The sequence below is a fragment of the Aulonocara stuartgranti genome (genome assembly GCF_965226115.1).
Source record: "Aulonocara stuartgranti genome assembly, chromosome: 14".
NCBI lineage: Eukaryota > Metazoa > Chordata > Actinopteri > Cichliformes > Cichlidae > Aulonocara > Aulonocara stuartgranti.
In genome coordinates, this window is record NC_138950.1 from 23693414 (window position 1) to 23705462 (window position 12049).

Consider the following 12049-nt stretch of genomic DNA (forward strand, 5'->3'; position numbering starts at 1 on the left):
TTACTTCTCCACGTCATGCTGTGGAGAAATCCCTGCAGGTGACTTTACACATATCACATTAACCACACATCATACATTAATAAAGCTTCCTAGCACATTTTGCTATTACAAGTGCTTGAAGGAAACCTGTGTATATTGTACACCCATTTGTATGATGCTTAAGGGGTGTGCAGTATAATAGGCTCTTTGTTGTTCCTGTAATAAATAATCCATTAGAAGCATGAAATGGTTATCCTGCTAAGGTGAACTGCAGGATAAAGAAGCATAATACAAATGTTGTTAAGTGTCATGTATGCTTCCAGTCTGATTTAATATCCATCAGTGCAGAAATTTCCATATGAAAAAAACGCGTGGTATCTCCTCTTTTCAATGCAGTTATTCTTGATTTCCTTCCTACAAAATGAAAAATATATGAGGATAGCAAGCACTGGGTAAGCTGCGGTTTAAATCTTTACAAATAGTAGAGATTGCAAAAGGGAAATGTACGATGTAGAAATGTTGGCAATGCCCATTTCTCTGCAATGTAATGATAGTATCATAGGTCAGCAGATTGTGGTCCACAGATAACGGTGTGTGTTATTCCACAGGAAGTGAGGAAATGGAAAAGAACTGGTGGAAGTGCCATTTTTCTTAATCCCCCTCACTGCATCCTTGGCACCGCCACACCCGCCTCCATCCTCACATTCCCACCAAGTCCCCCTTCGGCGCCGTCCCTCTTACACTTCTCTCACCTCCTCCTAGGCTTCATTAGCTCTGATTGATCCTCTTGTCAGAGCTTATGGCACAACGATGAAGTGCATTGTTACCATCAACCCAGAACACAGTGGGAATGAAAAATCAGAGGCCAGCCGGGAAAAAAATATAGTAGGAGGGCATAATACAGAGCACTGAATAGTTTCCCACATGTGGGACTAATAAAGGTTATCTTATCTTAGCAGGATTTCTGAAGTTTGAAGCTGCTATGATTTTTACTGCTATAGTCTCATACACTGTATGGCCAAATGGAAATTACACCTCCAGGAGCTGCTCGGCCATGGAAACCCATGATATGAAGCTCCCATAGTACAGGTTTCATGCTAATGTTAATGCCAGAGGAGGTTTCAGCTGTTTCAGCAACTTTCAGCGATGTGTCTAACCACTCTGCAACCCCACATGACTGAGTTTCTGCGGTTCGTAAACAGTTCCATTCTGCAATAATACTGCTTACAGTTGATGCTGGTATTCTATTATAGTACCCGGCTTGAATTCAGTGAGCTCTTTAGAACAATCCACACAATGTCACAAATGTCTGAAAAGACAAAGTGAACGGCAGGGCAATGGGACTGGGAACACCTGAATTCAAAGACTAACATGACCTTATACTTCCATCTATGTTATATATCTATACTTGAAACAAGTGTTTTTTGTTTGTTTGTTTTTTTAATTTTGCACTACAAAACCTAGGGGCAAAGCTGTAGGTTGGAATTTCATATTATGACAAACCAGTCACTGCATGGAGAAGAAAGATATGCTTGGTATCAGTAATGTGTAAATTATCAAACAATTTGTCCTACTTACTCAACATTGTCTAGTTCTCTAGCTCACATCATTTTATAAAGAAATATTTAGGTGCAGTAACTGTCAGTGAATTGTTTTTAGTTATATACAATTTTTAAAGGCAAGCAAACTTTTGGTATTAAATCATTTAGTATTAAATTGTAAATAATATAAATGTGAAGCTTAAGTCAGCCCACTGCTCTTGTTTTATGTGTGAACAAAGCTTGGACTGCTTCCTAAAGGCGCATTGATCCTATTATTTTTATTGGCAACATAATAGCAGTCAGTGACTTTTTAGAATTACAACCACAATTCCAAAAAGAGTTGGGGTGCAGTGGAAAATGAAAATAAAAACAAAGTGTAATGATCTGAAAACCTTACATATTTTATCCTTAACGGAACATAGACAACATATCAAATACTTGAACTAAGAAAATGAACCATTTTAAGGAAAAAAATGGGTCATGTTGTATTGAATTGTAGTGTTGCTCTCATTTCAAGACCATCTTGATGGGCATATGCTATGCTATAACATATATGTGCCTTTCTGCACTGTTGCAGCCTTTCCTGATGTTCAAGCTGCCAATTCCATGCAAGCTAATTCTCCTTTCTACCACCAGAGATGCAGGCTTTTGAAGTGAGTGCTGGTCCCACTCCTCTTTATTCTGGAGGACACAATGTCCATGTTTTCCAGAAAAGAATTTCAAATTTCAACCTGTTCAACCACAGAGCAGTTTTCCACTAATTCCATTTTAAATTAGTTTTGGCCCAGAGAGGGTGATGGCATTCATATGTTCACATATGGCTTCTTCTTTACATGACAGAACTGTACCCTGAATTTTGTGGATGGTACCCTGAACTATGTTCACAGACACTGATTTCTGGAACTGTTCCTGAGCCCATGCAGTGATTTCCATGCCTGAATTTAATGCTGTGTCGTCCGAGGACCCGAAGATCACGGGCATCCACTGTTGATTTTCAGCCTTGTTGCTTGCCCACAGTTTTCTCCAGATTCTGTGTACTATGAGATTTTCACTGTATTTGCAGTTTTAAATTAAAGAACATGACTCTAATTTTTTTTTGTGGCTTTGTACATCTTTGCCCATCTTTCCTTTTGACAAACTCTGGCTCTCTAAGATTTTTTATACCCAGTTAACCTAATTATTTGTCAAATGTTGCCCCACTTGTTTCTTTTTACAGCCTTTTTGTCTCCCCCGTTCCATTTTTTTTTAGATGTGTTGTTGCCATTAAACTCAAATTAAGCTAGTATTTTCCATAAAAGTCACAGTTTTAACATGTCATGTGCTTCTATGTTCTGCTGAAAAAACAAGATATATGGGTTTATGGGATTTGTAAATCCCTGCAGTCTGTTATTTATATTTTACATTTTACATTTTAAAATTGGAGTTGTGCTGTAATATTTCACTATAGAAGCAAACTGCTGTAATTGTATCACAATGTATCAACACCGTTAGAACATCTTTAAATGTAGTCTTTTGCATCCATGACTGTTCAAATCATAAATCCTGTTTTGTTGTTTTACACTTTTAACTGGGTGAAGAGAAAGTGAATGATCCTTTTATAGACACCACTGCACTGCCCTGACACAGTGACACTATGTGGTGATAATGGGTATAGCAGGCAATAATTCCTATATTGCTCTTCTGTAAGAAGTTTAGCATTTGCAAACAGAAAGATCCTTAAAACCAGACTACTATGGCCTCTGAACTGGAATATTAGAATCTAAGTTTTGGGGAAATATTTGTTGTCATAAAAGCTTTTCACATTTAGTTTCCGATTGAAGAGGCTAAATAGATTGCATTTTAGTATCTGTTTCTGTCTGCGCTACATGCATGGACTGACATAACAAAACTATTTAAAGAGTTTTTGTTGGCTTGCTTCCTTCCACAATCTTCCATTATCTTATGCAACACTTGTTTGTTAGTGTATTCTCACGCTAAAGAGAAATCTTATACATTTCTTGGGATCTCTCTTGATTTCTTGATATGTCACATTGACAGACTGAAACACCACAAACAGCATTTTTCATTATGATGAAAATAAAACCAAATGGGGTTTTTTTTTAGGAGTGTTTATAGTTTATATTTAGAGTTTTCAGTTGAATTCAGAGCAAGTATGGTTATTACCGGAAGAGTCCTAGCTCAAGACCTGAAGAACAGGACACCGAGTACTGCAGTGGTGTAAACTTTTGCTGTTTTGAACATTTAGAATTTGTAGTATAGAGCAAGGAAATCATTCAGGCAAGTGGACAACTAGTAAGGATGAACTGAACATTGTCTCTTCAAAAACAATATTCGGTTCTTGTTCTCAGTAGGCCTCACTAATCCTATTGCTAAGAAATGTGTACGAAATCGAAGCTCGTGTCTTAGGTATGGCATTATTTGATCTGTTCACAGGGATCGGATAGCATACGCAGTTTTTCCCTCGACTTCCTTTTCTCATATGTTCTTGCCTTACTGTTTCCCTCCCACAATTCAAAGGACTTCAGCTTGCATTAGTAGATGAAAACAATTAACTCAGTGAAGAGGAAATAAAATACAAAACCCCTTTTTTTATAAGCTTAAATCACTTCTCTCATTCAAAGTTGTTTTTTTTCTCACCTCACCACTCTGCAATCGCACAAAGACTTGCGAGGAATAAAAACAAATAAAATACTGTATAATGTGAAATGACACCAAAATGCTAAAATATCACCCCACTGAAAAATAAAACTGTACAACTGTTCATTGGCCTTGATTTCTTTTTGTATTCCAAAGGGTGATATGAGACCAATAAAAAGAAAGACTCCTGTGTTATGAAGGCCACTTTCTGCTGTGCAGTGGTGGTACAGCATTGCTAGAGGAGAAGGTGTCTCTAAACCTGCATAATAAATGTTTCACTTATATATTTCATATCATGCCACCAAAAGGCACCAGAGATTTGAAATTCTCTAAATCCTTGTACCACCAGAGATGTAAGAACAAAAAGTGACAGTTTTTTCCCTATAGGCTTTTTTTTTTTTTTTTTTTAGCACAGCACCCATTAGAGGAGCAGGAGGTCAACACTTTTTGACAATGATGGCCTTGGACTGACACATAACATAACTTTAGGGGGAAACCAGCTGAAATAGTTAGATGGACTTTAACTTTTTTATAGGAAGCTTTGTAACTTCATCTTTATCATCTAAATAATAAAGAAATAAAGTCAGATCTCCATCCACACTACTGCGCAAAACTCTTTTCTTTATATGTTTAAATACAGTATAAATGTTTTGCCGTACTGAGCAGCATGGTGTTTCTGTGGTACCACTGTTGCCTCTCAGTACAAACATCCTGGATTCAAATCCAGTCTGCAAAGCTTGTCTCCAGACACTCCAGATTCCTACCTACAGTCTAAAGACATGCGTGGGGTTCATTATCATAAATTTATAGCCAATCTTAACTCCACACTGTCGGTGTGAAAGTGAATGGTTGTCTGGCTCTATGTGCTGACTCTGCAACAAACAGATCAAATCAAAGACACAAACTGAATGACTTCAAACCTTTTGTTCCAAAAGTGATCCAGAAACAAGCACTGGTCAGCTAAATGTTTTAGTTAAGCTGGACAGGAACTGGCATTGTTTTCTTTTACTGTGAGACAAATAGCCACAAAGCTGACCAGTAACTAGAGCACTGTGATAATTTTGTGCCATTCAAAAGAAAGAAGAAGAAAATAACAAAATCAGCCGACATGGCAAAGTTTGAGTTTGTCACTTGAGACTGCAGCAGAGACTAAATTTGTGTATGAACTTTTGGCTCAAATGTAAAGCATAATATCTTTAAGCATTTTAATGCATGCTGGTACAGTGATGTAGCATGTACCCCATAATTAGTTGTAAAAGTAGAAAAAAGACCCTGCAGTACTTGCAGAATGAGGGCAAATCATCCCTTTGCATTTAGAATGATGAAATCATTTGATTCCTGACTGACCGCTGACCTTGCAGCATTTGCACCACACCTAATGGTGCAGTGCAATGCACGTGTTGCACTTATTGCTGTATTCCACCACAATGGAACGGTTTACCACAACAGTAAAGAGGGGAAAGTGTTTTTTGCTTAGAGAATGATAACTCAGAATTGTGAACAGTGTGAGTGCAGATGTTTTATTGACAGTGCTAGCACTACGCATGCAGTGTGCATTTCATATTTTTGTAGCGGTCATTTTTGGTAAAGTGCATGAGTTAATTGTGAAATATACACGCTACTTGTTAAATGGACAACATACCTGTTAAAAAACTTCAGACACAGAAAATGGTCTCACTGTCCCAAAAAAAAAAAGAAAAGAAAAGTTTTCCTCCCAAACTGTCAATAATATTATGTGTGTATAGAGTTTACAGTAAATAATGCAACACAGTCTGTTTCGTCATCAGCATCCAGAACACGAAACGTGTGGTGTCAACACCACACAATATCGAAATGTGAGGGCAACTGCACGAAAGCCGCAAAAAAGAACCAACAAACTGTGAATTCAGAGGAACTCTGACACCACAATAGGCACAAAGTGTGATGCACAGAGGTCAGGGTGGCTCTAGGTGCCAAGCATGTATGAAATAAACCGTATTTCTTCTAACTTGGGAAGCATGTGCATGGGTGTGTGTCTTAGGATGCTTGGTCATGTGTATGTTTTGAGTCAGAAGTGGGGATGGGGGTGGGGACACTTGATGTGTCTGTGGGCGTAAACATCACCTGGGTGATTCCAGCACATTGAGACAGGACGATATAAAGCCACTCAGGTACAGATCAGCAAGCACAAGAGAGGGACACGCCTAAACTGTCCCAATCAGCTGGAAGCAAGAAAGACAGAGACGAAACTGACTTTTCAACGTGAACTTTTCACTTCGGTGAGTTTGGCTTCAGGCCTTTTATTTTAAAGTATGAATTTTCACATGTACATTTTTACTTCAAGGAAGTTTAACAAGGTTACTTCACTCGTGACCTGTTTTTGGTTTGTTTCTACCACAGCAATGTACATATTAGACAAAAAACATACATAACATACCAGTCGTGATTTTTTTATGTGTAGCTTTAAGAAAGTGTTTTTGCTACAGCATTTCAGTCACAGCAACAATTGCTCAATCAAAAAAAAAAATCCATGAACTAAATTTTTACTACAGAAAAAATAAAATACAGAAATGTACATGTACTGCTTTACAAACATGAATTACATTTAAACTTTGAATATACTAAACTTCTAATATACTATGCTTTAAATGTTAAACTTCAAGCAGTTTTAATGTACATTTAAAGCTATGAGGACGCATATCAAGAGTTCTCTTCTATGTCACGTTTTCAATTGTGATTCTACCTGTTTTTTTGTACTTATCATATCTGCAATTAAAAAGCCTATATAATTTGAAATTACTTCAGCACATATCTTGTTACAGCATGACAACATGGTGATCTAATGATTAGGTGTAAAATGACTACGTTTGCTTCTAAAAGCATTAAAGCTTGCCAACAAGCAACAGCGTGTAATTATCAGATTTCTTTTGGCAAAATGTCACGATTTGAGCTTTGAGGACTGCAAACAAAAAAATAAACTCGCTGTACTGACTTTTTTGTCCTACTTCACACTTGCTAACAAGCACAGCATGATCCAAATGGCTGTTTGCATGGCTTGGCAAGAACAGAGGCCATACTTATTTGGAAACCTCTGTACAGCCAACACTGCCAGCTACCATCCATCAAGCACCAGACTTATGAGAGAACTAAAAGCTTGAATAAAGTCAAAGATTGTTATGCCTGTGAGCTGTTCCCCTTCTGGCTGGGTTTGCTCAAATTATTTTAATGCCACGTTAAGTTATGCTACATTGAAACTCAGCAAACAAAGATGATCCTTGTGTTTAGACACTTGCGTAGGACCAAAGTTCCCGAATTATTTGGTTTATTTGGAACACTTACATGTTATGCTTCAGTGGAAACTTTTGTTTCTCATTAATGTCAGGACTCCACTGCAGCGCTGCATTTAGGATTACAGGCATTCAGTGATGATTAAATTTACTGTGGGACAGGGAAGCTTGGAACATTTGAGGCTGTGCATAGGGAGTTTACAGTGAGACTCAGCTAATCATGGGGCAAGGAGTAAAATCTTTCAACAGGGTATCAAAAAGTAGAAAATGCCCTGAAATAAAATATAAAATCTGCCTCTTAAAGTTCAAGAATGATTGTTTTATTCATTTACAATTATGTTATTTCATTATTTTTTATGTTTCAAATTGAATATAGAACTCAAATTGTGTGGTAAAAATATCTTTTTGTCAATATTAAGGAAACTAAGCGATTATTAGTCAGTTTTATATTCTTCTTCATTATAACGAGTGCAGAGCATATTTCTTTTTCTCAATATTTTTTTGTCATTATCGTAGCATCTTTGGTCTAGAGACTGTTTAATGATTTGCTATTACGTATTTACATGTTGTGCATATCCACGTTACATCATTTCCTATTTTATTGTATTTTAGGCTGCTGGCTCGTGAAACAAAACAAAACAAAAAACAAAATGTGTGGATCCATAGGCACAAGAATCAGGAAGTATCTGGATGAAAGAAGAAATCACAGGACCAGGCTAGTGACCAAAGATGGCCGCTGCAACATTGAATATGGAAACGTCAAGTACAGCAAACACTTTGCCTTCCTGGCAGATTTCTGGACCACCTTGGTGGAGGCCCGGTGGCGGTTCGTTTTCTTCAATTTCACTGCAACTCACACCCTCACCTGGTTCATTTTCGGTCTGCTGTGGTACTGGATTGTGCGTAATAATGGAGATCTGACCTGGCAAAACCCCTCACCAGATCACACTCCGTGTGTTTGGGGTGTTGCAGGACTCACCACAGCATATCTCTACTCCCTTGAAACACAGACCACTATTGGGTACGGTGTACGAGCACTCACACCTCACTGCCCGGGTGCTGTTGCTCTTGTCACTATCCAGTCAGTCCTCGGAGCAATTATTAATTGCTTCATGTGTGGTCTTATAATGGCCAAGATCTCTTTACCTAAAAAGAGAGCTAAAACCATCTCATTTAGTCCAATGGCTGTGATTAGCCCCAGAAATGACTATCTTTGCCTTTCAATCAGAGTGGCCAACCTACGTAAGAGTCTGATGATCGGCAGCCAGATCTACGGTAAGCTCCTGAGAACGACAACCACACAAGATGGAGAGACGATAATCATGGATCAGGTGAACATTGATTTTATGGTGGATGCTGGGAAGGACAACCTCTTCTTTATTTGTCCTCTCACTCTCCATCACATAATCGACAAAAGCAGCCCCTTCTTCGAGGTTGCAGTTGACACACTCCACAATCAAGACTTTGAGCTGGTCGTCTTCCTGGACGGCACAGCGGAGTCCACAAGTGCTTCTTGTCAAGTGCGGACCTCCTATATTCCTCGGGAAATTATGTGGGGCTACAGCTTCTTGCCCGTCATCTCAAGGAGCAGGGATAACAAATACAGAGTCGATTTCTCCAACTTCTCCAAAGTGGTGCCAGTAGCCACTGCACACTGCGCCTATTGTTTCCACAATATCAAGGGTCATCATCACCACTCCAGAGAAGGACAAGACAATCCTGGCTTTGAGGTGATAGAAATCACTGAGTCCCAAGATGCCACCAAAATGTAAGAGGTGGAAAGCAACACAAATAGAAATGGCAGCACATTGTGTAGCATTTAGATATGAAGTAAAAAATCTGCTTACTTGCACTTCTTTTGTGTGTGTGTGTGTGTGTGTGTGTGTTTTTAAGCCACCATCAATTCCATAGCATTATTGTGAACTATTTAGATATAAAACCACACCTGCCACTGTCTGCTGACCATAAGCCTGTTTTCAAAAAGGGAGGCCTGGTTATACAACACGCTTCAATGCAGGAACAAAGTATGCTCCTGCTTTAAATGAAGAAAAGCTCTTCTGTTTTACCACTTGCCTCACCTCAGGTTCATAGAGCATGGACATGAAGAAAAACAAACCAATGTGTAAAACTGTATTTAACCCTCACAATGCAGTTGAAGAAGCAACGTTGTTGCCTTTGGTGAGAAAACACCAAAGTTTAAGTTTTCTTTAAGTACTGCCATAACGTGTAGAAGAATTGACACATGAACTTGAAACACTGGAATACTATTCAGATTCTGAGGTACAGGCAAATGGTTGGGTACTGGCGCAAGTCTTTTCAACACTAGTTTATATAGTTTCGTGTCTGTTCTGTTTATTTGTTTGTTTGTTTGTATTTTTTAAATGAAGTGAACAAAGTTCACAGAAAACAAGCGTGCAGCACTGAGTACAGTATGCATTTGTGTTTGTAAAGTCTTTTTGTATTCTCTCTCAGGGAGAAAATGTTGATATCAATAAAAAAGATTTTCAACCAATACAGTGTTTGTGCCATATTACTGTTTCTACTGTCCATCTGAAGGAATCAAAGCTCCTTACAAGGACTTGTGATCACAAAAGGTCAAAGCACATACTGTGACTGGTGCCAACCTCTACTGTGGCTGTTTTAGCTGTACACAGTGTAAAGTTGTGACATCAAACAGGAAGGAAAAGACAAACTAGCGTAAGAATTCACGAGATGACAGCTGGGAGCTTACAAAACCATTATTTAGATTTCAGGGTCAGAACATGAAACCAAAATTCACTATTTGGAGAAACAGCACCACATAGAGTTCATTATTAAGGTAGACCCCAGAGCAGCTCTCTGTTCCCAGGCATATGCTCTCATGTAAAAGTCTGAACATGATGTTGCAAATCAATAAGTGAAATTACTAGAAAAAAATAAAGATGGTACATGCTCCAGAATGATATTTCAATTAAAAAAAATGTCTGTGATGGGCAGTAACACATAACGAGTAAAGTAAGGGATTACTATTGCAAAAACAGTATTTAGATTACTGTTACTTTCCCGTAAGCACACTGCGTTACTGCGTTACTAAAACTGTGATTTTTTTTGCGAGAGTGTCTCATGACAATGACGTAAGCGAGTGCGACGTTTGTGGCAACAGCTGTGTGCAGATCAACAATGGATAATATATCGAGTGCAGGAGAGAGTATGAGCGTGCAGCGTTTAAAGCGTGGAAGTACTGACCTTACTTAGAGTTTGATTCCGTAAAAAGTGACAAAAACATTAACGTCCGCTGTTCACTGCGTGGGAAGAAAACTTCTTTTTACTTCCGAGCAAGCACCGAGTACGCTAATGGGAAATTCACAGACAAACTCGCAGATTCTTCCACTGACCGCTGCAGCACACCTGCACCAGAGCAAACATCTGCCTGCCATACAGGTGAAAATAGAGCAACAGGACCGCTGAGTGTTTGATTTTATTTATTTTCTGCTGTGTTTCACTTGTATTTATTTGAAAAATATTTTTATTTTATGTGCTGGAATGTGCAGAAAATAGGTTTAAATGTCAAACAAATTTCTTCCAGTCAGAGAATGTTGCATATAATTTAATGTTTGCTTGATGAATAAAGTTAAAAGATTAAAAAAAATAAAACAAGTTTTAAAAAGAGACTTTTTCATTTGATTACATTTTATATGATGGATTATGCAGAAAAAGTAGAATTGGGCTGAAAGATCTATCGCTTTATTACCTATTCAGGTTGTAAATTGTGTTTTTAAAAAGTAACTAAGTAATTAATTACTTTTGAAAATAAGTAATCAGTAAAGTAACAGGATTACTTTTTGGGGGAAGTAATCAGTAATTAGTTACGGATTACTTTTTTCAAGTAACTTGACCAACACCGATGGTGATTCTCTTTCCCTGTTATAATAATAATAATAATAATGGATTGTATTTATATAGCGCTTTTCTAGGCACTCAAAGCACTTTACAATTCCACTATTCATTCACTCTCATATTCACACACTGATGGAGGTAAGCTATAGTTGTAGCCACAGCTGCCCTGGGGCAGACTGACAGAAGCAAGGCTGCCATATCGTGCCATCGGTCCCTCTGGCCATCACCAGTAGGCTGTAGGTGAAGTGTCTTGCCCAAGTACACAACGACCAGGACAAGGGGGATCGAACCGGCAACCTTCCAGTTACAGATGAGCTTCCCAATACCCTGAGCCACGGTCGCCTCCATTATATACATTTTAGCCAGTATGCTCCCACATAGCTGCTGTTTGACACAGACAGCATGCACAGATGCTAACTGCCAAAAACATTATTTTAGGCTGCCTTCAGAAAACCCATGAAGACACATAGAAGTCTCACACTGCTCTGACCTAATTAAAACTAAGGAGTTTTGCATCTGCACGCATAAATGATTAGATTTCACCACGACAAACAAATATAAACACATTAACTTTGACCTATAGGAAGAAATGTGTGTAAATAGTTGCAATTCTAGGTGCATCTTTCAAGAGGATGAAGAAGGCACATGAAACTCAGATGCATCTCTGCAAAATATATTTAAAAAAAATTCAAACTCAAAACGGAGATGTATTGTGTAATTATGCAAGCTACTGTCAAGATTACACTACTG

At 38.3% G+C, this 12049-nt stretch overlaps 1 protein-coding gene across 1 annotated transcript; it reads left to right on the forward strand.

Annotated features, from left to right (window-relative positions):
• The first annotated feature begins 6324 nt into the window (after positions 1-6324).
• Positions 6325-9852, forward strand: LOC309687104 (ATP-sensitive inward rectifier potassium channel 1-like). Its single transcript, XM_082501824.1, has 2 exons — positions 6325-6415; positions 8036-9852. Exon 2 carries the CDS (start codon positions 8074-8076, stop codon positions 9193-9195), a length of 1122 nt encoding a protein of 373 aa, XP_082357950.1. The 5' UTR covers positions 6325-6415; positions 8036-8073; the 3' UTR covers positions 9196-9852.
• The last annotated feature ends 2197 nt before the right edge of the window (positions 9853-12049 follow it).

Excerpts from the sequence above, each read along its gene's own strand:
- LOC309687104 (XM_082501824.1), top strand. The coding sequence starts at position 8,074 with ATGTGTGGATCCATAGGCACAAGAATCAGGAAGTATCTGGATGAAAGA.